This window comes from Cannabis sativa, chromosome 4 (genome assembly GCF_029168945.1).
Source record: "Cannabis sativa cultivar Pink pepper isolate KNU-18-1 chromosome 4, ASM2916894v1, whole genome shotgun sequence".
In the NCBI taxonomy this organism is placed as follows: Eukaryota; Viridiplantae; Streptophyta; class Magnoliopsida; order Rosales; family Cannabaceae; genus Cannabis; species Cannabis sativa.
The window spans coordinates 3,819,079-3,846,741 of NC_083604.1; the positions used below are offsets into that span (position 1 = coordinate 3,819,079).

The 27,663-nt window shown below is 32.9% G+C and overlaps 5 protein-coding genes across 10 annotated transcripts; 1 reads left to right on the forward strand and 4 right to left on the reverse strand.

The window, feature by feature from the left end:
- The first annotated feature begins 2,842 nt into the window (after positions 1-2,842).
- Positions 2,843-9,756, forward strand: LOC115712544 (ubiquitin-like-specific protease 1D). 4 transcript variants are annotated; one of them, XM_030640838.2, is made up of 14 exons: positions 2,843-3,384; positions 4,208-4,277; positions 4,557-4,642; positions 4,728-4,975; positions 5,112-5,160; positions 5,385-5,461; positions 5,563-5,595; positions 5,717-5,812; positions 6,502-6,604; positions 7,402-7,496; positions 7,694-7,816; positions 8,320-8,437; positions 8,855-8,962; positions 9,051-9,756. In XM_030640838.2, the coding sequence occupies exons 1-14, from the start codon at positions 3,028-3,030 to the stop codon at positions 9,273-9,275; spliced, it is 1,788 nt and encodes a 595-aa protein (XP_030496698.2). In that variant the 5' UTR covers positions 2,843-3,027; the 3' UTR covers positions 9,276-9,756. The 4 variants fall into 4 exon arrangements, with proteins under 4 accessions (XP_030496698.2, XP_030496700.2, XP_030496699.2 ...); XM_030640840.2 differs by having other exon boundaries at positions 2,900-3,363; XM_030640839.2 differs by having other exon boundaries at positions 2,904-3,384; positions 4,208-4,259.
- Positions 9,757-10,214: 458 nt separating this feature from the next.
- On the reverse strand, positions 10,215-16,040 carry LOC115712545 (uncharacterized). 2 transcript variants are annotated; one of them, XM_030640842.2, is made up of 19 exons: positions 15,558-16,023; positions 14,486-14,523; positions 14,359-14,381; positions 13,724-13,830; positions 13,574-13,625; positions 13,407-13,491; positions 13,001-13,091; positions 12,535-12,573; positions 12,305-12,372; positions 12,138-12,200; positions 11,935-11,990; positions 11,773-11,846; positions 11,571-11,663; positions 11,388-11,489; positions 11,214-11,294; positions 11,028-11,119; positions 10,911-10,926; positions 10,708-10,818; positions 10,215-10,619 (listed from the first exon to the last, which is right to left on the reverse strand). In XM_030640842.2, exons 1-19 carry the CDS (start codon positions 15,660-15,662, stop codon positions 10,518-10,520), a joined length of 1,398 nt encoding a protein of 465 aa, XP_030496702.2. In that variant the 5' UTR covers positions 15,663-16,023; the 3' UTR covers positions 10,215-10,517. The 2 variants fall into 2 exon arrangements, with proteins under 2 accessions (XP_030496702.2, XP_030496703.2); XM_030640843.2 differs by lacking the exon at positions 10,911-10,926 and having other exon boundaries at positions 15,558-16,040.
- An 806-nt stretch (positions 16,041-16,846) lies between these two features.
- Positions 16,847-19,427, reverse strand: LOC115712546 (uncharacterized). Its single transcript, XM_030640844.2, has 8 exons — positions 18,982-19,427; positions 18,789-18,891; positions 18,624-18,721; positions 18,389-18,519; positions 18,188-18,296; positions 17,880-18,071; positions 17,633-17,769; positions 16,847-17,522 (listed from the first exon to the last, which is right to left on the reverse strand). Exons 1-8 carry the CDS (start codon positions 19,300-19,302, stop codon positions 17,234-17,236), a joined length of 1,380 nt encoding a protein of 459 aa, XP_030496704.2. The 5' UTR covers positions 19,303-19,427; the 3' UTR covers positions 16,847-17,233.
- A 192-nt stretch (positions 19,428-19,619) lies between these two features.
- On the reverse strand, positions 19,620-22,129 carry LOC115715029 (uncharacterized). Its single transcript, XM_030643813.2, has 4 exons — positions 21,114-22,129; positions 20,805-21,008; positions 20,622-20,713; positions 19,620-20,530 (listed from the first exon to the last, which is right to left on the reverse strand). Exons 1-4 carry the CDS (start codon positions 21,900-21,902, stop codon positions 19,777-19,779), a joined length of 1,839 nt encoding a protein of 612 aa, XP_030499673.2. The 5' UTR covers positions 21,903-22,129; the 3' UTR covers positions 19,620-19,776.
- Positions 22,130-24,516: 2,387 nt separating this feature from the next.
- Positions 24,517-26,282, reverse strand: LOC115712039 (protein NUCLEAR FUSION DEFECTIVE 6, mitochondrial). 2 transcript variants are annotated; one of them, XM_030640248.2, is made up of 4 exons: positions 26,022-26,282; positions 25,396-25,514; positions 24,865-24,909; positions 24,517-24,755 (listed from the first exon to the last, which is right to left on the reverse strand). In XM_030640248.2, the coding sequence occupies exons 1-3, from the start codon at positions 26,192-26,194 to the stop codon at positions 24,890-24,892; spliced, it is 312 nt and encodes a 103-aa protein (XP_030496108.2). In that variant the 5' UTR covers positions 26,195-26,282; the 3' UTR covers positions 24,517-24,755; positions 24,865-24,889. The 2 variants fall into 2 exon arrangements, with proteins under 2 accessions (XP_030496108.2, XP_030496107.2); XM_030640247.2 differs by having other exon boundaries at positions 24,517-24,909; positions 26,022-26,280.
- Between the last annotated feature and the right edge of the window lie 1,381 nt (positions 26,283-27,663).

A 27,663-nucleotide genomic window follows, 5' to 3' on the forward strand; every position in this document is an offset into this window, starting at 1 on the left:
ACCAGAATTATTTGATTTGGACAATTTATTGAGAAAATTACGAATTTTTTACATTTATTTTTATATTTTTTAAGATATATCTACTTTTATAGATGATGATCTTATTATATCCCTTAAGTTAATCTAAATTATGTGCCAGACTTAAATGAAGGGTAAGAATATATTAAGTAACTTACTCACAAAAGTAAATACATTTTAATAAAATATAATATGAGAGTTTTTTTATTAATAAATACAAAAAAGAAATGTTTCTCAATTTATTTCAAGTGATACTTAATTAGACGTGATATAACATTTTAAATAGTACTAACTTTTAATATTTCTCCTTCATATATATTATGAATCTTGTAATTCAATTAAGTCATGGTCATAAAGCTTCATAAGGCTTACAAGTAAGCACTTGAGTATGCTCACGCATCGTCACACGAGAAGGATCACAAAGTCACTAAGCAGAAAAGGCAAGAAGCCTCCTTGCTAGCTAGTAGACACCAATGAGAAACTAAACTTGTTTGCATTCATAAGGATATCTCATGAGAACAATCTCATCTCGACAAAGGCGGTTGTGAAAAGAGGTGAACAATTCTTCTTCTTAAGATCCCGGTGACATTCTTCAAGATCTTAGCTTCACACAGTACCAACAACAGTCAACAAGTACAATGTTCAATAGTTAATATTAGACTATTACAACTAGAGCATTGCTGCCAGGGGCGGAGGTACATTGCAGCCAAGGGTGGCCTTGGCCCCCCACCCCCAATTAGTATACATGCATTATTTTTTTAATGTTTATTATATATAATCTAATTTTAAGACTTTGTTACTAAGTGGCCCCCCTTGATCAAAGTAAAATATTCTAAAGAATTTTTCAAATAATATTACAACAAACTTTACTTGTAGAGTAAATGTTCAAAAAAATAATTAGTTTCCTTATTTTTTTTTTCCATTTTGTAAGTCATTGATTGCATTTTTCTTATTATTTATTATTAAATTTAATAATTAATAATATAAATGATTAGCAAAATTACTCTTCAATTTTTTTAAAAAAATATCAAAACACTTACAATAATCAAATATTATGGTAACTTTTTTTTTTTTCTATTTTATTTCAAAGAAAGTCACACGAGTCACCATTTTATAAATAAGGTGATCATATATCATTGAGTTTTATTTTGATCCTATACGTATAAATATACTTTTATTATTAAGATAAAACATAGAGGCTTTTTTATTTTTACACTTTAAAACATTTTTTTTTTGTATTTTTACGAAATTTTACATAGAAAACTCTGTTGCAACTAGCGTTCCAACAAAAAATCGTATAGAAATCCCTATTACAACTAGTGCTGCAACCACTGTAGAAACCCAAACCATAAATTTGAAAAAATAAAAAGTTTTAAAAAAAGTATATGGAGTAATTCCCCTAAAAAATAACACATATATAATTAATTGGTGGTAGTGAATTTGGCCCCCCCTCACTTTTAAACCTGGCTCCGCCCCTGATTGCTGCTGTGAGGTATTCATGGTGCCTAACACCATGATGAAGTGTCGTCCTATAATTAGTTATAAGTAATTTTCTATAATATTTATTAAAGTAAAATAAGTGTGATCCGATATTAAGTTGCACCAATAATGATATTACACCTCACAAGAGTGCTAGGCACTATAAGTAACCTTTATCTTATTAGCAATTTTTTTTTTTTTTAAAAAAAAGAAGCATAAACATACAGTTCCTTTCTAGTAAAGGGTTTCGTTCCCAGAGGGGAAAGCCCCCCGCACCAATATCGAGAACAAAAGTAGAGCCAGACTAACACGATTTCCAGAGAATTTTGATTTCGGTGATTGGAAATTTGTGGTCAGGGCGTGTTGAGAGGGTATATGACATAGTTGGGGAGTTATTATTTTTTTATGGAACGATCGGGAGAGATTCTGGTGAGGGCCATTTGAAAATAATAGTTTGAAATATAGAAAAGGATGACGTCAAACGTTAGCTCCCATCTATTTTCAACAAAAAAAATAAAATAAAATGAAAACGCTAAAAAAAATTGTTAAACCAAGAATTTTGTTACATAGTCACACTTTATATAGAATAGATAGATTTGTATGTTATTTTTCTATTATTTTTATATAGTGTTGTTTGTAAAAAAATATTTAAACTTAAAAATGTAAAAAAATTACAAAAAAAAAAAAAGATAACTGAGGAATAATTTTTTTTTTTGTTTTGTTATTAAAAAATACTTTCATATTATATTTTATTAAAATGTATCCACTTTTGTGAATGGGTTGTCCAATATACCATCACCATCCACTTAAGTCTAGCACATAATTTTTATTAACCTAAGTGGGTATAGTGGGGATATAATCTATAAAAGTGGGTATATATTAAAAAAAATATGAAAATAAAGATAAAAATTAAAACAAATAAAATAAGGGTAAATACCATTTTGGACTCTGTGTTTTGCAAAAGTTACCAATTGGACCTTATGTTTTGTTAAATGACAAAATAGACCTTATATTTTCTAAAATAATAAAAATAGGACTCTGAGCTCAATTTTTAAAAATTTATTTTTTAATATAACTAATTGTAAGACAATTTCTAACACGAACAGAGACAGAAAATGTAATCGGTTTTGTCATAATGTCTCTAAATCAAATTATTATTAAGTTTTATTTTGACAAAAAATTAATTTACGGTCCTATTGTACAATTTTAAAAAATACATAATTTATTTTATCATTTAACAAAATAAAAAATTCAATTATTAATTTTTACAAAGCATAAGATCTAAAATGGTATTTACCACCTTCAAAAAAAAAAAAATGGTATTTACCAAAAAAAAAATAATACTAATTATCCCAATAAAAATTACAAACTGCATTTAAAAACAAAAATTAATTTTTAATTGTGACACACAGTGATAGAAACTCAAATTTACCAAAGAAAAAGAGCTCACAAAGAGCAACGAGGAGGGGGAAGCGATTCAGTGTGGCCGAACCCATTTTAGTGTTCTGTTCTCTCTTTCTCTCTCTATGCATGGAAGACGAGGTGGAAGCGAAGAAGAAGAAACCACTGAACCTTGACTGGAATGAGCTCTTCTCCACCAAGGACGACGAACCGCCACCTCTAGTCATCCTCAAGTCCGAAACCCTCACCGGCGCCAAGGCTCAGAGGCCTTCGCCGGAAATGAGCTCCGATCGAAGACACGAAGCAAACGAACAGTTGACCGATCATGAGCTTAACGAGAGGATTAGGAGTACTGCGATCAACATTAAGAATGGACTCGCCAGCAAGTTGCCCGACAAAGGGGAAAGGCTGAAAAATTCTCTTAAGGCACTCGAGGATGAGAGGGAACGAAGGAAACGGAAACGGGTTGAGACCATTCACTTAGAGGTTTTGATTTTGATTTTGATTTCGATTTCTTTATTTTGGAATGAGGAAAAAAAATGCAAACTTTTTCTGGAAATGTCAATAATTTGTCTATGAAAGAAATGGGTTTTCAAAAAAAAAAAGTTCAGATATTAGGGGTTTCAAGTAATTTTGGGCTCAGCCAATTAATAATGGTAACAAGTTTATAGCTTTATTAGGAGTATTTGATTATGGGTTTGATTGAACTTGCTTCACATGTTCTAACAAAGCTTACAACTTGATTGCTTGAGTTTTGGGTTTCTTTTGCAAGTTGCACTTTTAGGCCATAGTTACACTAATCCGAAATGAACCTTGAAGTTCTGTTTGGAGAGTGAATTAAATTGGATATAGAATAATATTTAACATGTGATGATGTTGGAGAAAGTAGTATAACAACTTAAATGTTCTAGTATGGACTTAATCCCATTGAAATGTTGAGATAATTTTATCCCATCTTCATGTATTTCATGGTTAATATATATACTTGTAATATATATTTTTCCATTGTTGATGATTATCTCAATCATTTTCATGTGTTTTTTCTTTTATATATTTTTTTAATCCTATTCAATCTAATCATATTTTTTAAACTTGGCCTGAAAGAGAATGGAAAGTAGGGAGTTTCTCTCTTTTAGATATTTGGTTGTCAGAACAAATGAGAATTGTTGATATGAAAATTTTAATTGATTTATCTGCAAACTTTAATGTTACAAGGTTAACTGGCTACTGGAGTTGTGAATGTTCAAATTGAAAATTTGCATTGTTTTTTTATGGTGAATTCTTAGTATCTTTAATTTCCATTGAACAGGAATCTAATGAACTTGAGAACCCTGCACGGTCTTTAAGCTCTAGTGTTGCGGGTGAGAGTGAGACATTCGGTAACTTTTCAATCTCTTGACAGTTATGATTTTTGAACAATTTCCACTTCATGATATTTTGTGTTGTTTTATGACTGTTATGGAACTGTTTGGAGAATTGTATTAGATCACCAACCTTGATTTACCTGTTTAAGTACTTTTGTACTTTGCTCATTTTGTAGGGTATTAGATTCTATCAATTAACATTGTGAACATGGAGGCTATGATTAGGTCTGTAGTCTGTTGTGAAGCATGTCTCATGCATTCTAATATCTTGATTTCGTAAATGCGTTTTTTTAGGTGGTTCTGAAGACTTCAAAAAAGACAGTGCAACATCTCAAGAGAAGACATTTGCTTCACGTTTTCTTCAGAAGATGGACGGCCATGTATGCTGCTTAACTTTCTTTTCCATCTAACATGTATTTTCTGTCAACCATGTGTTGTTAATGCTGTTGTACATTTATTAAACAGACGGATTCTAGGACAGGCAATGCATTTGAAAATGAGATTTCATTGTTGGGTCCATGCAACAGTAGGAGAATGAGAAACAATAAAGCATTCTCACAGAAACAAGAGCATAATCGATCATCAACAGGAGTCTCGCCAAGAAATTTTTATGGCAATCCTTCTTCTGAAGGAGGTAATATTGGTCTTTCAAATGGTAATCAAACAAGCAGAGATTCTTTCGTCCAGTCTCAAGATAAAGGATTGAAAGAAAAGTAAGGCATCTGCTTTCAATGATTGAAGAATTTGTAGAATTCTAAGTCATATGATTTGTACTTTAAGCAATTCTGACTGCACTTTTTTTTTTTTTTTAATTGTCTGAATAACCATTTGCTGTTTTATTCTTTACAGGAATGATGGTTTTCCAGTCTCGAATTCTTATAATACAAGGACCAGAAGGGTATATTTCTTTTGAAGCCCGACATTTCTCTAACTTGAAAAATGGCTTCCTGACTTCTGGAGTTTTTCTTTTCTTCCTTTTAATCCTTCTGCCAAATTAATGGAAATGTAGCTGTCTTCTACTCCTTCCACAGGGTAGGAGAGAAGAATCACATAGTGCTGATCCATAATAGGCTCTCTTTTTTTTGTTGATTAATCTAATTAACCTTAACCTTATTCAACCAGGGACAGACCATTGTTCTTGATGAGGAGGAACCTCAACCTCAGGAGACAATGCAGGAAATAGAGAAACTTGATGAATCGTAACTATTTTTGTACCTTTTTTTTTGTCTACATGCTTCAGTCTACTATATGCATTGATCGTTTATGTGAGTAACGATTTGTCTTTTTTATAAACTTTCAGCATGAGAGAGGTGAAGGTATACTACCCATCGAGGTATATGAAGTTGGTTTTTTACAATTAGTAGAATGAATCAAGTGACATTCTTGAAATTTATATTAATTGATGATTTATCCGTTTTTTTGTTCTTTGTTTCTTGTCATGTAAATACTTTTAGGGATGATCCAGAATGTGACGTGATTTCTTATTCGGACTTTGACTGCCTTGCTCCTCAATGCTACTTGGCATCAACTATCATGAGCTTTTATATGCGGTAAACTTTCTTTTTTTTTCATATAGTTAATTTTCTTTATTGCCTTCTTTTCAAGTACTCACTATTTTCCATTTAAATATGATTTGTTATAGTATTGTCGGTCCTTGTAGTTGTGTAGGCGAACCTAGTAAACATGTTTATAGACATAATCTTCATGGGCTTGATCACTGTTTGTTTGATGATGGTTTTGAGGCTTTCGTGCTAGCATTATGCATATTATTAGATCTCTTGTTAACATTTTGCTACGTATTTTACTAAGATCATCTCCAACAGTTGCACCATTTTGGTGTACATTTTTTTACCAATTTGGTGCAGAATCTATTACTTTTGGTGCAACAATTCCAATAATTCAACACCAAATCCAAATATGACACCAAATAAAAATATTTTGCTTAAAAGACTTCATATCTTATATTATTTAAGATTAATAACCAATAATAACTAATTCATGATATAATTATGATTATCAACAAATAATTAATGATAATATTTTAAAACAAATTAAAAGAACTGTTGGAATGAAAAGAAAAAGTTATGCACCAATTTAGTGTAGATTCAAAATCCAACACCATTAATGGTGTGTAATTTGGTGCACACCATTCTTGGAGTAAAATGGTTTAAAATTTCCACACCAATTTGGTGGAATGGTGCACCCTTGGAGATGTTCTAACTGTTCGATTATTGGCTAGGTACCTACAGCAACATGCTTCTCCAACAAATCGGGCAATGCACGATTGCCATTTCTTTAATACCTTCTTTTACAATAAGCTCAAAGAAGCTGTATCTAACAAGGTTTGTTTCTTTATTTTTCCTGCTTACCTTCAAGAGGTTGCTCTTTATACTTAAGGGCTTGTTTGACGAACAAGATGGATTGGATTGGATAAGTCTGAATTATTTGTTAAGACCGTATTGAATTGGTCTGGATTGGATTTGATTATTTGATTATATAGTACTAAATGAAGTACAATAAAACAATTTTATTATTTTACAAAAATTAAGGTTGCGTTTGGTTGGGAAGAATGAAAACATAGGAATAAGAATGAGAATAAGAATGAAATGGAATAAAATTTAAAATGCATAAAGAAAATTCATAAAAAAATCATTAAATTTGTTCTTATGTTACATTAGAATGGTCTTTCCTTCCATTTCAAAATGGAAGTCATTCCACTAAAATGGTGGAAAGGACATCCTATTGGAATGACATTCCAATACTTTAAAATGCAACCAAATAAAAGAATGGAATGAAAATTGTTTCCATTCCTTTTTATTACCTCCAACCAAATGCCACCTAAATTTATGAAACTTATGAAATATATAAATAACATGTGTGTAGATATATATTTAAATCATACATATGTGCATATTTTGTTGAAGAAAGTTAAATATCTTTATCTATTTATGTATAAAGTGTTACTATCTAATAGAAATTGTTGTTTTAACGAATTCTTTTATTTTTTTCGTTAAAATATTAGTTAAGTGATTATTTTTTGAATAAATTTATTAGTTACTTTGCTATCTAATATTTTCATGATGTTGAACTGCCATTTCTACCTTTTTCATGCTTTGTAATTATTAATTGTAACATGTAGGGGAATGGCAAGGACTTTTTTACCAAGCTCAGAAGATGGTGGAAGGGTGTAAATATATTTCAGAAGGAATACATATTTGTTCCTATAAATGAAGAGTAAGTCTTTGAGGCATCTAGATGCTTAAGTGCTTTTTAGAAAAGGGAATTTTTTCTACTAATTTTATAAATTACCAGCTGCTAAATGCTGCATCTCTTTGACATTTTGATTAATTGAGACATGATTTATGTTCCTGTTCTATTCTGCGTAATTATAATCCATGCACATTTTCTTTTTCTCGTTTTGGTGTATTCAGTCTTCACTGGAGCCTGGCGATAATTTGTAATCCAGACCCGAAAGAAGAGTCAGGACCAATTGTGCTGCATTTAGATTCATTAGGACTTCACTCAAGCAAGTCAGTTTTTCAAAACATTAAAAGGTGAGACATAAAAAGGCTTTCCCAACTTTAGTTATACTTTTGTTCGATCATTACCATGTAGAGTAAGCATTTTCAACCATTGACTTTGATAGGCACTGACTTGGAAAATTAGAGATACACACACTCTCTCTCATACACAAATCAATGAGCAGAGCATATTAGCAAGAGTTCAAAAAGTTTCCGAGTGTTCTAGAGACTTGAAACTCTCCCTAGAGTAGCTCACTAAAATTTGCCGGTACAAAATATCTACCTCACTAGCAAACCAGTATATATTTCTCTACACATTCCCAAAGCATAGCCACTTTCTCAATCTTTGCAACTCACTTATTAATTCATTATGAAACAGATGACCATTAACTCGATACGTGTTCACTACACTCTCCTAGTCTTTTTACTCGTTGTATACCTAAAACATAAAGCATTATTTCTGATTGATATGGAAGAAATCCTTTTCTGCGAAAGAATATCAGTTTCCTGTAAGTATGTGTAAATGTTCATTGTAGATTTTTGAGAGAAGAATGGCAGTATTTGGATCAACAAGCAACTTCTAGTTCAGATTTTCCTTTGCCAGAAAGCATATGGAGAAATCTTCCAAACAAAATCACAGATAAAATCATTACGGTAAATTTCGTCCTCAAATCATTCACAAAATTTTGTATATACTCTGTGAATTATGTATTCACAGATGAACATTGAGATAGATAGCACTGGTATCTCATATACCTGCTCTCTAAATTTTGTTGCTTGCATTTTATTTGTTTCAACTGCGTCCACACTATTTATTTTGTAACATTATTAAATCATAGTTGGTTTTAATTATTTTTTTTTCCTTAAGAAGTGAAATCACAATATGATTAGAAAATAATGCATATTGGTGGAGGGATTTTTAACATTAGCCTAAACAAGCTTATTGTTTTAGCTGTTTTTCTGTGTTTTCTCGGGCTTCGAACATATTAAGCTTGTGATTTCTATCCTCTTGAAAGTGTTTGGTCAGATTCTTACCACTTTATCTTGGATTCTTCTAACATTTCCCACCAGGTTCCTCAACAAAGAAACGATTATGATTGTGGTCTTTTTGTACTTTTCTTCATGGAGCGGTTCATCGAAGATGCTCCTGAAAGGCTGAAAAAGAAAGATCTAGCAATGGTACACTAACATTTTGATTTCAACTTGTGTGTTGGTGTATTCTTTCCCACCATAAATTTTATTATCATATGATGTTTGCACTTGTCAGTTCGGGAAGAAGTGGTTTAAACCCGAAGAGGCCTCTGGTTTGAGGGAGAAAATTCGAAAGCTACTCATAGAAGAATTCAAAAAAGCAAACGCTAATTGCACATCAGAGTCTTCGCAAGGTTCGCCTCCTAGTGTTGTTTTACAAGAAGAATTCAAAAATGCAAAGGCTAATTGCACATCGGACTCTTCGCAAGGTTCCCCTCCTAGTGTTGTTTTAGAGGAATGAATTAAGGGGCAACAGAGGTCTCTCCTTTTTCTTCAAGTGATTGCTTCAGATGAATAATGTGGGGCCAACTAAAGGTTAGATTGGTGCACATTGCTTCTCACACTCTAAAGCCTCTCTTTTTGTATAGTTCACATAGTTGATGATGCATCATGCAAATACATTGCTTCTTCTGACACATTCATTTAAGTCGTAAATGGCCAATCAGCTGTATAAAGTTCTGAGATCAGTTTTGTATAGATCGGCACAAGTGCCATACTTTCAAGAATAGCAACCCGACCAGTTTTGACTGGGACGCACAGTCACAATTTCTGGTGACTTTGAAGAAAAGCCCTCTAAAGTTGAGGATGGTGATGGTTCTTTGAGCAAATGTTCACTAACCATGTAAACTGACTAGTTATACTTTTTTTTTTGGACTGACTACCTATAGTTTTAAATTTCTACATTAATATTTTAATAGTAAATTTGAGATTGAGAACAATAATTATAACTGTATTTGCAATCTGTACTAGCATTTGAGGCAACTTATCCAATAGGTAGGGAGCGATTTGATCACTTCCATAAAAAATTCTCGTTTCATAAAAAAGGTGAGTACTCAGAGAGATAGGATGTAAAAATTTATGGTTTAGAAATATTTGTGGTGAAAGTATGTAGGATTAATTATTTTAAATTAATTTTTTGGTCTGTTTTGGTATAGTTTGATGCAATCGTCAAATCTGTTCTATTTGTGATGAAAGTAACCAGAAATATTTGGTGTACAATTGAATAGATATTTGCAATAAAAATAATTAATTAAAAAAATATTTCATATTACTCACTAAAGTATTTGATCTCGTGAAATCCAAATTGAATCTTGCGAGGTGTTTTAGTACAGCACATCAATAATTTTTGTTTAGAAATTGGATTAAGTTAATGAAGTTGTAAACCAAAGACAAGCACTCACATCGAAATTACTTGGGAGTGAATACAACAATTCACATAGATTGGCCATAGAACATATTTTTTGCTGAGCAGAGTATTTGGTTGGGGTGTTTACAAAATTTTCAGCAGTAAAAATGTATCTGATCTAGGCAGGCATTCAGGTAGTAAATGTACATTTTACCTCATTTTCAGAAATAATAAGGGTTACGTTACGTGCATATACATTTCTTTATGATGAAGTACTTTTCTTTGTATGTGAATGTGCGTATATGTATCTACGTCTTCCAACAAAACAAAAAAGAGAGCTAAACACTTGATCAGTGTTTACCTTCGACGTTTTTTCTTCTCGGGAGTTTCGTGAACTTGCTTTTTCATACCGTACGTCTTTAGCTGAAAATTTTCAAATGCAGCAGAGACTGCTTCCACCTGTAAGATAGATATATCATCATTAATGGTAAGTATTATATAAAGCTGAGGCAAGAACAAATCCTTGGACTATTATAGCTTAACAGACCAGTTCAGGCTTCTTTGAGTAAACTCTAACAATCGTATCCTGATAAAAAGCTGGCAACAGGTGACTGATGCGATCATCTTCAATGTGAAATGTATCAGAGCTCTCATAATCCTGGAAAAAAGCATAACTATTAAGTCCATAATTGAGAACCATTAATATACGAGCGATGACATGAATTATAACCAAAAGGGCATTAGGTAGACCTTGAAAAACTTGATGCTGTGAGCAAGGAGTGAAGGCATGAGAAGAGAAAAACCCAATTAATAATGAGAAATTATTAGAAATGAAAAGAGTTGCATAATTGGTTTATTCTCAGGTACCTTTGCAAAGGGTTATCAGTTCCACGAGTCAAATCAATTTTAACATTGCTTACAGCAACATCTTCTTCTGTTAATGAAGTGTGGCCAGATTTCTGATTGAAAAAACCTACTCATTAGCATACCACATACACGCTAATTGTTCCAAATTGGAACATAACGTCTAATAAAAAATAAAAGAAATTGGACCTGGGAACAGATTATATCTTTTGGGGTGATGGCTTTGAAGTAGTCAATTTCCTCCTTTGGGACAGAAAATTCGTTGCAGAACTGAAAATCAGATGAAATGGTAAGAATGTGAACAAAACTTGGCAATAGATTTCTCAAATAGCTACCTTATATTCTTGGTAATATTTATCATACCTTGTACAAATCTCTCCGCCGAATTCGAGTTATCAAATCTTTCGCCTCCTTTAACTCTGGCTCAGAAGATGTTTCAATTGCTTTCAAAATTGAGTCATCCAACTATATTTGAAGATAAACACTCAATCCCATAAACATTAAAATCTAGTTATCATTAGAGTAATAGCAGGTGATGTTTCTCACCTTCCAGAATTCGGATGGTCTAAACGCCCTTGACACAATTTGGTAACTGCTATCAGCTTTTCTGAGAGCATCTACAACCATGAGTTCTATTGCCTGAGAAAAAGATTGGACCCAAGTTACACAACAGTTAGAAAGTCAATTTACATAGAATAAATAAGCTTTTGATTTTCCCAGATAGAAAAAGTAGGCAAACTTCTAATACCTTCACTTTGGCATGGGTATAGACTGTCCTATGCAAGTCAGCACGAGTGGCAAATAACTTGTGGATGGTCAAATCTGTTCAAAAGCAGAAAATATAAGGAAAAAATGTGGGGAAACAACTGATTGTTCCAAAATGATAATGGAATATTCAAGATTTACATACAATCCTTAGCACGATAACATATTTGGTTATCCATTACTCGCATAGATTCCATCAACCTGCAATTCGAAAACATAATCATATATTGGTCAACAGCCCCAATCAATACATAGTTTCTGTGTGATGACCAATAATCACACAAATTTTGAGTTAACTTGAAATTATTATAAACTACAGGCGCTAAGGGTTTCCGAAGAAGGCAAAACCTTTCAAATTGAAAATTGCAGCCAAGGCCGCAAGCACGAGAGTCACGTACAATGTAATCAAATCTGTTTAACAAATAGTATTCTTTCAATTAAGGAATCTCAAATACCAAATGATCCAATCAAATGACATTTTAAGTAAAAATCAAAGTTTATTTCTGGTGGCTTACTTGTCAACATCTATTCCTGTTCGACCATTAGCAACAATATCATACAGGAAGGACTTTGGCTTCAGACTCTATATTTTAAGAAAAATGGCAAAAAAGAGAAATGGATGAGGATATAATACGAAGATGCATGTTAAAGGTAATTATATTATGCCATGAGAACAATTTTAAAAAGTATTGCCAAAAAAAAACACATTATTGAGAACTGGAGTGCAAAAACTTATGCGACTTACAGTGAGTAAAACATCTTTAGGACTACAAGTGATCATATCCTGTTCATCAGAACAGAAATTTATCAGTCAGAATAATGATTAATTCACTAGTATCAAGATAAAAGATGTAGTGATATATGATATCTACCAGCTCCGCTTTCATGAGCATTACGTGAGAGTATAAAACATTTAAAAGTTTAATCTTAGTACCCGAAAATTGCAAACCAAAAATAAGAGAACACCAAAAATGAGACAATGGAATATGTCTGAAAGCATTCATATCAGAAAGAAATCCTTTTCAAATGAGATGTGGGAAAAGCTGATCTTAGTAACCAAAATTGCAAACCATAAGAGAACATCAACAGTGAGACAGTGATATATGTCTGAAAGTGTACATAGCAGAAAAAATCCTTTCCAAATGAGATTTAACACAACCAATACTAAATTAATATGTTTCGATCAATAAAGATACAGTAGCATAACTAACCTTCACTCTCTTGAGTGTTTCCGGATCAATATCAATGTTGTTTTCATCAACCATGTACTCTATCATTTTTACAGACATGTTTTCGTGAGACCTGAAAACATTTCAATTCTTAGCAGAAAATTAGATGAGTTTCTCAAATGAATAATAATTACTGGTCACAACCAGGTAAAAAAACGGGTTCAAGCTATTGTGAAGGCCCTTCACAGCTTCTATAATGTATAAAGTTTATTATTTTTATTTTATGCTTCATAAACATGCCCCGAAGACAAAAAAATTCAACAGATTTTGTGTACAATTCAAACGACTAAAGTTGCGTGAACCAAATGATTAGTGATGCGTAGATTACATCTTGTTTCAACTATTTTATGCAAAATATAGCCTAAATAGATTGAATAATGTGAGTCACCATATATTGCCACCAGGTCCCATGGACATGACCTCACGCTCAAATAAGTGACTGAATGGTCCATGCCCGACATCATGTAATAAGCCTAAATATATTCAATAGAAGATTGGTCAAATTAATTTGCTTAAGCTAAAGTATATACTGTGTGACTGGAAAAGTTGGCATACCTGCAAGTTTTACTGTCTTTATATCATCATGTTCAATTTCGAGCTCCAATCCCTGTAAGGATGGCATGTGAAGGAGGACATATTTTCATTCCTATGCTCAATAATAAATGTTAAGCATAAGATGGAACAATAGTTACAGCAAAGTCCTACTTGGTAAGCTGTAATTTTATTAATAGCCTCTCCAGCAAGCCAGTACACCCCAAGTGAATGCTCAAATCGAGAATGTACAGCACCAGGATACACCATGTGTGTCAGACCTGGATAAAAGTGAAAAAAAATGATAAAGTCAAAGATGAACAAAGTATTTCAATTGGACGGAAACAATGCCACATTGAGTTGCCTCTGAAACCAGTTTAATATAGGAATACCAGATTGCCTCACATATTAGCTATGGGTTAAGAATTTTATTACAGCTATCATAAATGGATTCCGACATCTTAATTTATTGAAGGGCAACCAATCAGGGTTCCTCCAGCTAGCTAAAGGAAAACAAAACCAAAACTCGCCTCACTCTTCCAATTACTGTAGTACAAACTACAAAGACGGCATTCCCTTGGAATAGATTCCATCAAATTTTGAATGTTGCTTTTTTTGTGAAACACAATTCAAAACTTCATTACAATCATAATTAGTCAGCCTTGAAAGTAATTTAACTTAATTTTGGATTATCAAACATTACTTATTCACAAAATGCCATTTTGTAATTGTTAAATGTCTCTTTATAATTTTTATTTTGCTGACACCAGTGAAAGAAAGACACATGTTTTTAATAATGGTCAACTCACCAAGCTGCTTCAAATCCCGCAGCCTGCAGTTTGTAGTTGTGTCATCAGAAAGAAGTGGCAATGGCTAAATAAGAAAAATGTTCTCAAAAGAAAATGTTGTTGTTGCTGGAAATTCAATCAAACTTACCTCTGAAACTGTGGTGTATCAATGAACTTCATGAACAGCTAGAAAGTACAGAAACAAAAATTAGAATATATATAATCTTCAAATATATACATATATAATATAACTATAACTCAATAAAAATACTAATTAGTTCCAAGTTTGCCTAATTTAGTGCTTCTCCCTCCATAATCTATATTTTGTTTGTCAAAATTTATTAATTATGAAGATTCTTCCAGTTATTCTTCGATATTTTGTTTATAAATTGAAAACTAATATTCTCTTCTAAGAAAGGAACAGTTCATAAACAAATTTTCATCGCAAGGCTTTCGTGATTAGCATTTTCAAATATTAAAGCTCAAAGGATATTCAAGCACAGAGTTAAAATAATTTTTTTATATCTTTTGAGTTCTAATCTTCCGTAGAAACTGGCGAATGGTTACTTCATCATCATATAAACTCTTATCGCAATTCAGATTATAGCCAGAAAACGGAGCCATTAAAAAAGAAGTAATTAATTATTTTTAGGAAAAATATTTATTACAGAGAAAAAACGACGATTAGAGCGGAAAAATAGTCAATAATTACTTCTGTAATTAAATATTATAAATAAATATAAGTGAATCAAATTCAAATTCAACGAAATTATTCACACACCGGAAATAGTAAATGCATAAAATGTAAGAAATAAATATAAATATTGTAAACAGTTATCTTAACAAACAGTATCGAATAAATACAGCATCTATTTAGTATATAAGAACATCAATCGATTATACAATCCTTAAAATCAAAATATACATCAAAAAGACTTCCAAGCGTCGTATTATAAATAACTAATTGAAAGAAATTGTTAAACAACAGAATAAACCAGTGAGGAAAGAAAAATTAACAAAAAAAATCTAATAAATACTATTTTCAATATTATTACTCACGGAAGAAAAATCGAAACACACTTCAGCAGATATACCAGAGGCACTTAAAGCTTTTTCAAACCAAAAGCGATTTAAGTAAATTATTTAAATGATAATACGAAAGAACAAAATCAAAAACGAAAACTAAGATTCGAAGCTATGGAAACGAAAGTTGATAGTACCGGTTCGAGATAGATGTTTCCATGCACGTTGTCATGAACATGCTTCAGAGAGCGGCGATCCTTAGAGATGAGCTCCCACACATCGGAGCAAGGAGGAGTTTCCATTTGTACTGAATAGAGCAAAATGCACAAGCGAAGAATGGAGAAGTAGAGAACCGAAGAACAAGGAATTTGGAAATATTGGCTAGAGAGAGAAAGAGAAGTATGGATAAAAGAGTAGTAGAGAGGTGGTTACTGAGTGGGGACTAAAAAATAAGAGGGAATAAAACGTGAGAGAAACGATATATAGCGTCACAAACGACGAGACCAAAGGAGAGAAGAGAATATTGTTATTAATCAACAAATTAAATTAGCAGTTTCTTTTAGGGAATTTAACTGTTAAACAGTAAAAAACACTGAAGGAAGTTATGTTAATTAATTTTTGTAATAACTAACGGTGTTTGTAAACGACTGACGGTTGAAATTTATAACCGTGATTCTGAGACAAATCTGTCCAAAATATTTTAGACGTGTTACCCACGGAAAAGAGCTAAGTGATTACGTGGCTCTCATTTAGGTGCTAGAACAGTGCTATTAGGGACTAGTGGTACCTAGCACCTTCTCGACATGTTGCGTTGTAATTGGCTAGCAATACTTCTTAAAAGTTATTATATTAAATTATATAGGATCCGATATTTAGTTGGACCAATAGATACTCACGTATAGAAGGACCACTGGTGCCTGTATGCTATATTATATATAAGCTGTCCAATCCTAATTGCTTTAACGTCACATAAAATTTGCAGTGACAGTCATAGTGAGAATAAACCTGTGTTAAGTTTCTTTCTGGGTTTGGATTGACATTGAGAGAGAGATGGATTGGAGTTTTGAGTATCTACTGTCAATAATATTAGCCAATTGTCTTTGTGAATAGTTGATATATTATTATAAAAATACTTAAAAGAACCCATTTTATGAACACAATATGGATTTTTGCGTTTATACATTGTAAGGTGCACATGGAATAATTTTCTAAATTTGACATGTTTACAGTGACATAACTAATAATAATAAAAGCTTTTCAAAAAGAAAAAAACTAATAATAATAAAAGAAATAACGTGTGTAATCACGAAACGTAGTAGCAATAATGTAAGAGGCCTCATAATGTAATGGGTTGTATTTACATTGTGTTGGTTGACCTCATTTCTGTTAGGGGGTTTCTTTTTTTTTTTTTTTTTTTTTATCTCTGAAGGGTATTTTCGTAAATGATAACTAAATTGATTTATCAACTGAAAATTAACAGGTGATGTGATGATTAAAGGTGCAACGCACCGTTTTATTCGAGAGAAGAGCTCAAGAAAAAACAGAACGTGATGAATTTTCCAAGAGCAGACCCCATAAGGCATGGGAAAGCGGAAGGAGATTTTACGTCGACCAATGTTGTTTTAAAGAGTACTCGTACTATTCAATCACATCCGTGAGATTCATTACACTATTCAATGGCATCCGTGAGATTCATGTTTAAAGGACCAGATTCTACTAAATTGCTTAGCACCTAGCCTAAGTGGTTGGTTTAACAAAACCGCACAGGCTATATAGGGTACTATATAGGGTACTAAACTTAGAAGCTACTAAGAATTAGGCCAGTAGACTATGAAATAACCAAATGATGGTTTTCCCATGGTTGTCTTAAAAATCATGCTGAAACTTCTAAGGCAGTTCGAAACTTCTCAGGCACACGGAGGACAGGAGCCCGAACAGGACCAGGATTGCCAAGTTGACCACAGGCAGCCATCTGATCATCACCTCTACTAGGTCGCAACAACACAGTACATCCGGCTTTAGCCAAAAAATTTCGGAACTCAACCATTTTCTCATCCCTAGTTGGTCTGAATTGGGATCCACAATGGGAATTGAAAGAGATGAGATTGATTTTGCATGGAATACCTTGAACAAGATCAACTAGCCTCCTTGCATCTTCCATGCTGCAAGAATCAGAAAAACAAACAATGAAAAGGATTAGTAAATGTCACTTCGATGCATTCATGCTAGTAATCCAATTCCAAACATGTAGAAATTTAAAAGCTAATCCAACCTGTCATTAACACCAGCAAGCATTACATATTCAAATAGAACTTTATATTTATGTTTGAAGCGAAGTTCCTCCCTAAGGGTCTGAAGAAGTAAGTCTAACTTATACTTCCTGTTGATTGGCATGATCCAGTTTCTAACCTGCAACAATAATAAGATTAAGCATGGTAGAACTTTTAAGTTTGTGCATAGTTGAAACTGACGCAGGTAAGCATGAATGACTTGCCCATTCAGATAAAACTGAAATATACCTCATCAGTTGTGGCATTCAAACTAACAGCTAAACCACAGTTTGACTCTTTGAGGAACCGTCTCAGCTGTGGGACTAGTCCACTAGTTGAAACCGTGATCTTGCGGGGACTGAAATGCAGCCCCTGATCATGCACCATAATGTCTAAAGCTTTGATAACATTGTCAATATTTTGAAACGGTTCTCCCATTCCCTATGAAAACATATTACTAGAGCCATCAAAAGACATAAGGATAGTAAATTTCAATAGATAATTAATAATTATACCCCAGATAGAGAAAAAAACACCGAATCAACCAGCAAACATACCATAAATACAACATTTGTAATCGAACCAACTTCGCTAGTGAGCAGGCGCCTTGCAAATACTGCCTGCTCAATTATCTCAGCTGCAGTTAGATTTCTTGTTAAACCCATCCTGAAAAGTGTAAAAGGGAGTAAGAACATCAACATGTGACTCAAACTACAAAATGAATATAACAAAGAAATGAAAATGAAATCTTAGATTACCTGCCAGTAAAGCAGAACTGACAGTTCATGGCACAGCCCACTTGACTCGAAACACAGACAGTGTTACGGCCACTATCAGAAGGTATAACAACAGTCTCAATTATTAAATCATCTTCCAACTTAAATAAAATCTGCAACCTCCTGTGAGGTTCACAATCAATGAGAATATTCTCAAGAAAGAAAACAAATACATAATTAAACAGTACAAGTGAGAGAGGGGAATGACTATGCCTACCTTCTTAGTTCCATCAGATGCTGTTATAATTTCATTCAAAGATAACGCCTTGAACTCAGCATTTTCACTCAACATGCTCTTAAAATCCTTGTTCAAACCTACAATAAGTAGATTTTTAACAAAGCAATTTGTGTAAATAGAAAAGACGCAAGACCAAACATATACCTTCTAACTCATCACTATGATGCGCCCAAATATTGTCCCCATATAAGCGTTTCCATAGCATTAAAGCTTGACCAGGTCTATATCCATGTGATTGAACCCATTTCTACATACCCACCACATCCTCAAAATTAGAATTATATTTCATTTCCCAATTTTCAATCAACAAAATTCATTTTCCCACTAAAAAAATTACCTCAAGTTCAGAGTAATTCATTCCCTTAAGAACAACCTTCGAGCTTTTGTTTGAAACATCATCAATGTCAACTCCTTCAGCGCAGTCGAAGGGAGCTCGAGGGTTTGAAGGTGAAACGGCGGCGGCGGTCGTAAGCAAACGACGGTGGGTTCGAAGAAACTGAAAGAGACCCTGTACGTGGGTTCTACGTTTCCGGAAAATGTACAAAATGGGTTCTCTGAAAGCTGGAGAGGAGGAGGAGCCAATCGGAGTGGTCACAGAAGTGATGAGAGAATTGGGTCTCAACCGAATTCGTCTCATCCACATGCACCCAATCTCCATGGCAAAGTCTGTTAATCTGTGCCCTAATTCGCTAGGGTTTTCAAACTAAAGCTGTTTATAGTTAGTTAGTTGATAATACTTTGAAACTCACACTGTTTTATCTTCGAAATCTGAAAATCGTTATATTCATGGAAAGACTGTCGTCTAAAAATTAGTGTATAAAAATTAAAACATAAAGGGGTTTTGCCACCAAAAATAAAGATAAGGGGGTTAAGTGTATAAAAATCAAAACATAAGGGGGTTTCGCCGCAAATTGCTCTATTATATATGTCGTTTTACATATAAACGACATGTCGTTCATGTCGATAAAACTAGAATTAATTTCAAACGGCAAACAAATTTAGATATTTATATATTTCGTGGACATTATCAAACAAATAATGCGTAACAACACACACAGAAACTCCATAAACTCATTACAAATAATCAACGTATATAAAAATGTAAATCTAATCGAAAATGTTATTCCTATTCTTAAGGATTCTTCATCTTGATTCTGAGCTTTCGAGCTATTTGTGCAGCTTTAGGATGTACTGGCCTCTTACTACTATCACTTTGTTCTACCTCAATCCAATTAATGACCTTAAGTATCAAAGACTGAGGAACTTTCTGAGCTTCCCCATCTGCTGATTTTTTCCCTTTCTGTTTCTTCAAACCAGTTTCTAAAGCCTTCTCTAAGAACTCCATAAACCAGTTCCCAGATTCTGTTTCAATCTGTTTACCCAATTTTATGGTTGTATTGCTTAAGCCACATGAAGAAGAAGAAGAACCCGGTTTGCTGTTTTCATCATTCTCAGCAATGGAGTCAAGAGACAATTTTCCAAGTGGGGTAGAGGAAGAACATGTTTTTCTCTCTGAAGAAGCTTTTTTCACACTGCTAGATCTCAGGAGCTTTCCAATGCCACTGGCAGTAGCTGTTTTTTCTTCACTCTTCTCAGAATTGCCTGTAACTGATTTGTGCAACGCTGACCGCCTTTTTGATGAGTTTAACTCGGTGTGGTTAGCAGAATTGTGTGTTATTTCGTTTAAAACAGAAGGGTTGATGTCTTCTTCCTTGTCTTTCCTTTTAATCCCAACAGAGTTTTGGGACATTTCAGTTGAAGTGGCAGCTTGTAGTGACACCATTTCAGCTACTGCTTGAGCAATTTGATGATGGAATTCAAGAAACTTATCGAAGCAGGCTGATGGGTTCTCTGCTTTTGCTGATTTGGTCAAGTTAGAGAACATCCTGCAAAGTTAAACAAATCACATTGTTGAAAATCAGTCATCTTTAGAACTTGGTAATAAGAAATTTCAGCACTAGGGAGAGTGTTCTTTACTTGAGAGATCTAACTAAGGCCTCAGTTGCTGAAGCATCTCTTAGTGCTTGAAGAGCAATCTTCTGAGCCATTTCTCTTTGCTGAACAGCTTCCTATAAAAATCAAAGATAAAAGGGTAAACAAATTGGTAAAGCTTAATATATAGTTCAAAGAGAATGTATTGAAACATAGAATAGAATTCACCTTGCCCAAAATGCTAAGTTTTCCTGGCAAGTTCATAGATAGGCATGTGCTTTTATTATTATCAGGTGATATGTTATTAACATGCTGTGGCTGATTAGACGATTTTGTGTTGGATGATGAGTTTTGAGACTCTCCAGCCATGTTGAGTTGAGTTGCTATTTTTGTATTTCGCAATCTTGGTGGAGGAGTTGAGCTTTTTATATCCTGAAACAACAACATCAGTATCAAAACAAAATGTACAGAAATGAGCTCTCAAAGAACATCATCAATTCAATACCAATATTTACTTTAAGGGGAAAATGTACCTACAGCTGAGTTGAAGGGACTAATTGGAATTCTTGGCTCTCTTTCGCAGACACTTCTGCTTCTTGGAAATTTCCCATTAGAAGAAGGAACAACACAACTTTTCCTTAACAATGCTGGACTTTCACCTTTAGAATCAAGCATCTTACCCAAAATTCCACCACCATAAGAACACCGAATTCCGGTAGCACTTGAGTTGCCGCCATCCTTTCCTGCTCTTCCTCTGATCATTGGAGACATTGGATGACTACTCAAAGCTCTCGCCTGCCTCTCTTTCACCGGTGTACACTGGTCGAAATCTAAAGGAACAGGCTTTAGAACAAAGGGTGATGAAATCCCATCTTCTACTCCACTTTTGCCTAATCCCCAAGAACCCCTTCTTGATGAAGCTGAAGCCTTTGAATTAGACTTTTGCTCACCTCTCTCTCTAAGACCCATCAATGGTTCTGGTGTCCCCATAAATGGGTGTCGACCAGGGAGTGGTTTAGCCCCTTTAATGATCGGAACCGGAGACCCTGGCTCCAAATGGTCAACGTAAATGAACTGACCAAGCTGCATTTTATTACTAAGAACAATATCATCTTGTTCAGAAGGAAGACTAGCGTAAATTGAGTGAGAAGAATCCGATACTTTAATGAAAAAGCCTTGAGTTGGCCAGAGACTCTTCTCGTCGAGATCGGCCGGGACTATATCAGTCACCTGTAAGAGCGAATTCCGGTGCTCGCTGGTGGGTTTCGTCCCTGTGTTCATCCCATTAAGGAGCTTCAAAAGAATTCCCGGTGCTAGAGCAGCCATGATAATCAAAACAGAGCTGTTAGAAGAAAGATAATCGAAAACAAAAGAAAACCCAAAGCAGATATCGAGGATTTTGATCAAGATTCGAGAGAATCAAGATTCATGACGATCTTGGATCGAAGATTAACAGTTTCTTTCCATAGTTGGAGATGAGGAAGTATGTGGTTGAGCTGGGGGTTTTATTTGCCCAGTGGATATTGGCAACGGTCAATTAGTAAGAGGAAATCTTTTTCTTTTTTAAATTTTCGAACGTTGCGCCAAGTGCAACGGTCATATTCTCGAAACTGTGTCGTTTCGTAATGAGTTTTTGAATTACATTGCATTTATTTTTATCTACCAGTTGGTTTGGCTCCTATTTGGTTTGCCTTGTGACTTAATTTAACAAAAGGCTCTATTTTGTTGGCTTGTTTTGGTAAATCATTTATTTTTTATATTAATGCAAAGACTTTTTTTTTTAAAAAAAAATATTGATTTAAAGACTTGGATTCAAGTAAATTAATTTTGAGTTAATTAAAAAAAAAAACTAATAATAAGAATAAACTAAAAATCATTTATTGCAAAGGACGTTAGGAAAAGTGATGTTACATTGATTAATCAAAGCTAAAAAAGATAATCAAAAAATTTTATATTTATTAATTAAGTCCACTCTTCAAAACAGTAAAGAGAGACTTTAATTGGAACCAAAGTATTCCTTTTCTTCCTTCTTTTTACACTTTTTTCCAGCATAGTAAACACTTCAATAGAATTAGTAAGATTTAATCTTGTAGCTCAAAAGGAGGCTAAACTTTTTTTTTTTATCTTTAAAATAATTTTGAAAATGAAAATGAAAATTCACAACAATGGTGTATACACATTTGTCTTCAACATATTTATTATTACTAATAATATTAAACAAAATTATTTAAATAATAGATTTATTTATTTAATAATTATAATTAATTATTAAATAAATTAACATTTAAATATATTTATTAATTAGACTTTCAAGGTCTCTTAATTAAGAAATTACTATAAATTTTCTTTTTTTGCTCAAATATATCCTTTCTTAGTAAAATTTATAAATAAGATATAGTCTTACTTAGAATACTACTTGATTAAATAAATCATTTAATTGAGATTACAAAATAATATTATCTCAGCTAGTGTGGGACCATAAGTCTATGTAACCAATCTCTTAATAAGCAAATCTTGAAATTTATCACGTAAATTTTCTAGCTTATTAATTCTTTCTGACTCCACTATATATTCGGAATTGTACTCTTGATTACATAAAACACTCTATATACCAAATATAATTATGCTATAAATTATCCATTGTTTAAATCACAATAATTATTGATCCTCTATCGATGGTTTACATTGAGTAAGGACAAAATTACTGTTTTATCTTTCAATGTATTTTATCCTTTAAACACTTAGCCACTTGTAAATGATATATCGAGAAACTAATATAATTACCGAAATGAGCATTCTATCATTTATCGCGTTAAACCAAGCTCTAAGAAACCATCATTTTACTTCTAAATAGTTATAGAATGTCCATATTTATGATTAATACTCTCACTCAATTGTACTACCAAGTTCCCAAGATGTAAGTATTATGCCTACATGTAATCTGTAACGAACAAGTCAAGGAACTCGTGCAATACATTTAAATTAGAGCTTAACCATCGCAAGATTGAGATCAAATGATTTATAATCAACTAAGTGTCATTGACTTAAAAAAGATATAATGGCAAGTTTATGATATCTTTTCTATTGTCAATATCAGTCCATACCGATGTATAGCCGATACATTGATACTAGTGTACTAATGCCCAATAAAAGACATTCCACTTATTCAAGTTGAATAAACCTTATCGCTGATTTATCACGTCAATGTAAATCCAGTATACTGATAAATCGTGATACTTAATAATTTGAAGCATATAATCACAATTACTTTTCACTGTAGTGACATCACTGTAATTATAAATAACTATATGTTCGGAATTTAATAAAACTTGTATATTAAATATATAATCTGTATTAAACATGTGAACAAAACATATGATAAAGTTAAGATATAATTTTTGATCGTTATTGAAAGTAAATAAGATTATAATAAAATTAAATTGTATTTAGGACATAAAATCCTAACACTATGATTATGCAACAATTCAATTATATCATTGTAAGAGAGGTAAGTCACATCATCATGCCCTATAAATTGAACTGATTTTCCTAAAAGATACCAATTTACTCTCACTCATTATACACTACTCTATACGTCTATTAGTTTTCTATTAGTTCTTAAAGGTGATGGAGCTAGTGTGTACAAATCATACCATAAAGCAACCATGGAGTGCAGAAAGGTTTGTGATAATATAATCCTTGGCTATCATTGTAAGGTGGTGGCCAAGGTTGTTTTAAGTTGTTCAGAAAGACTTTGTTTGACCCTCACTAAAAAACTTATCAATTGCAGTTGTTGAGAAGATCACCCCTACTGCCAACGACCAAGGAAGCAACACTGAGTACTAGGAAACAATATTAATATTGTAATGTGTTTAGGTTATGTTATCTTATATTTAGTATGGCATGAAAGAAAAGTTAGAGAGAAAGAATGGTGACCGAGTTTGAGTCCAAAAGAACATATCAACCATGAAAAATATACAACAGTCTCATCATAAGATGAATATGCATACATGATCAGATATTAATTGGTTTTTCATTGACAAATATACGTGTTCAAAAATGATCAATTTATAATTTTATTTGTACTACTAATGAAATAAGCTAATTACAAGCTTATCCAGTGTTTGTTGGTATTGATGATCCCTTGCCCAAATACTCAAAGAATGACAACATAGGTCTCTGTCACAAAACCAGTGAAACAAACAATGTAACAATCTATCTCATTCCTGGAGTTACATTAATCTCAAATGTAAACATTACAAAACAGAAAACTGTCTCTGGTTTATACCTATAACTCAAGCTCATCGGTCCTGTTATAGTGGGGTGGCAAAACCTGCACAAAACAACAATATCTTAGCAACCATTCAGAGAAGTATAGTTATGAAGCTAGTGGTAAAGAGACATAAAAAAACAAGCACACTACATTCTAATATAAAAGCCAAGCTATCGAAGCATTTATTTTGTCCAATTCCACATCTAGTTCAAATTCCAATAGTAAAATGAATAGGCAACAAAAGACCAATTTCTACGATAACTATCACCATGGATGGAACACCAAATCTCATTCAAATCCACATAAAAAGCATTATTCTTAAATCCTTGTCAGAAAACCCCAATCTTTGAAGCTAAAAACTACAGATGCTATCTATATCAAAGTTCTGTTCTTCAGTCAATTCGGTTGTATCAACGAAAATGACATTAAAAAAGACACAGAAGAGCTATATGCCATAAATTCATCAGATGACAATGCACAGTGTCTACTATATCTACAGCATTGAATCGAAACAAGAACAAAACGAAAGCTAAAATTTGAAGGTACCTTCTGATAGACAACCCCACTTGTTATTGTGCAAAGAAAGCAAAGATGTGGACAAGGCTGCAGCAGTAGCACTATGCAAGGGCATCAAAGACTGCAAGCCAGCTAACTCCACCGGAAGCCTAGCAAGTACAAAATCATCATTTATAAATTCTAATAACAACATATAAATCAATTTGATAAAGACAACAAAGAGAAAGCTGTATCCAAATGTAGCTGGTAAAATTGGGAGGAATTTCAATACTTTGAAATGCAACTGTGCAACCAAAGAAATCAAAATTGATTCATTTCCATTTCATTCTATTTCATAACTCCAACCAAACGCACCCTAAAAGATGTTCATTTTGTACAGTATGCTCACAATGCTGGAATTTCAAATTCATATCATACAGCAGTTACAATACATATAATGCTAGACTTATTACCATAGAATCTTCATCTTGTAGAGACTTATATTGAGACAAATCAGGTTTAAATTAAATATCAGACCAAGCTTAAAGAGCTTCAATAAGTGTATGAAACAAAAACAATGAAAGCTTAAATTGATAAGATAAGGGCAAAAAATGGTACATTAAGCTTAGTAAAATGAACAAAGGAATACCCACAAGCTAAAACAACAGAGAGCTCACCTTAAGGAATTGAGTTTGTGAAAAGGTGAAGGAGAAGCTAAGTTGGGCTTGGAAGCGCCGAGTCCAGTGGACTTAGAAGCTTTTGAAGCGAAAGCTGCAGGAGAAGAACTCCAAAGGGATTTTGCAGAAGCCGACGATGCTCGTAGGGTTTGCCTCACACAGTTAGCCGCCATTGTTTGCTTTCTTCGATTTCGAAAGCTTCCCTCCCTCGGTCGCAGCAGAGATCGACCTCTCGCTAGAGAAAGGGTTCTTTATGGGCTGGACCTCGATATGGATCAAAGTCCACTCTTTCGTTTTGGGCTTGGATTATTATTATTGGGAAATTTACACAGTTTACTGTGTTTTCCCATTTTATTTCTTTTATACTGTTACACTCCAAAAATAACTTTTGTACTATATTTTTTTTTTTTTTTCGGCTGCCAACTTTTTTTTTTTTTTTGAATCAACAATATAGACTTTTTTGTGTACATATCTCTATAAGATTTTCTCACATCAATATTTAAAGTTTTTTGTTTTATTAAAAAAGTTGATTGGATGTGGGATGTGACAAAAGTGACAAGCATTTTAATTATTTTTATAGTATTTTTGTTTGCATGTAAAATTTGAAAATTAATATGTTATAACATCATAACATTCATGCATGCTTGCCACGTACATCTCCTCTCCTATCAACATATATATATGATGTCCAACTCTACTATTATATATACTTAATTATATTGAAGGAACCATTCAAAAAAAAAAAATTATATTGAAGGAAAAGAAAGAAACTTAGAACACCATTCATGGCTGAGATGATGAGGGGAAGGAAGACCATGAAGGTGATAGTTCTTAGTTCTTCTTCTTCATCTTCTTTTCTTTTCTTCTTTTTTTTTTTTTTTTAATTTTTGAAGTTCTTAGTTATGTTTTTTTTTTAAAATATAAGATTTAGTGTGGTTTTTTTTTGTTCTAATTTTCTAGAACTTTTCTTGCAAATATAGTGCATTTAGTATTGAGGATGTGCACAACATAGTTAATTTTTGATCATTTTTTTTTATTGTTTTTTTTTTGTTTTAGTATTGTTTTAGTATTGTTTTACTGTTGTTTTTCATGATTTATTTATTTGAATTAATAGGTATTTTCTGGGTGTTCTCGTGTTGTTGTGATGGTTATGTCTGTGAGTGTGGAAGATGGAGGCTATAAATACATTTCTTCTTCGTTCTCTTTGGCTATTTTTGTGGTTTTTTTCTTTTGGTTCTCCTATAAATATATTTGACGAGCTCACTCACAAGAGAGTTTTGAGGTGTGTGTTTCTTTTATATTTTTCTAAGTAGTTATATTTGCTTCATTTGTTTTTGTGTTGTTTCAGTGTTGTTTTAGTAGTTTTTTTTTATAATTTTCTAGGAATAGACTTGCAAATATAGTTGATTTTGCATCTGGTGTTGAGGTTGTGCAGCAGATTGTTTGTTTTTTTTAATCATTTTTTTCTTTTGTTTTGTTTGATTGTTTTAGTGTTGTTTTACTGTTGTTTTGCCATGATTATTTATTGACGTCGATTTCTTGCTTTTGTTTATTCTTACTGGTTTTTAATGGTTTTTTCTTGGTGATTTCCGTCTCCGGCGTCTCCCCACACACGAAGAAGGTTGTTTCCCCACACACACAG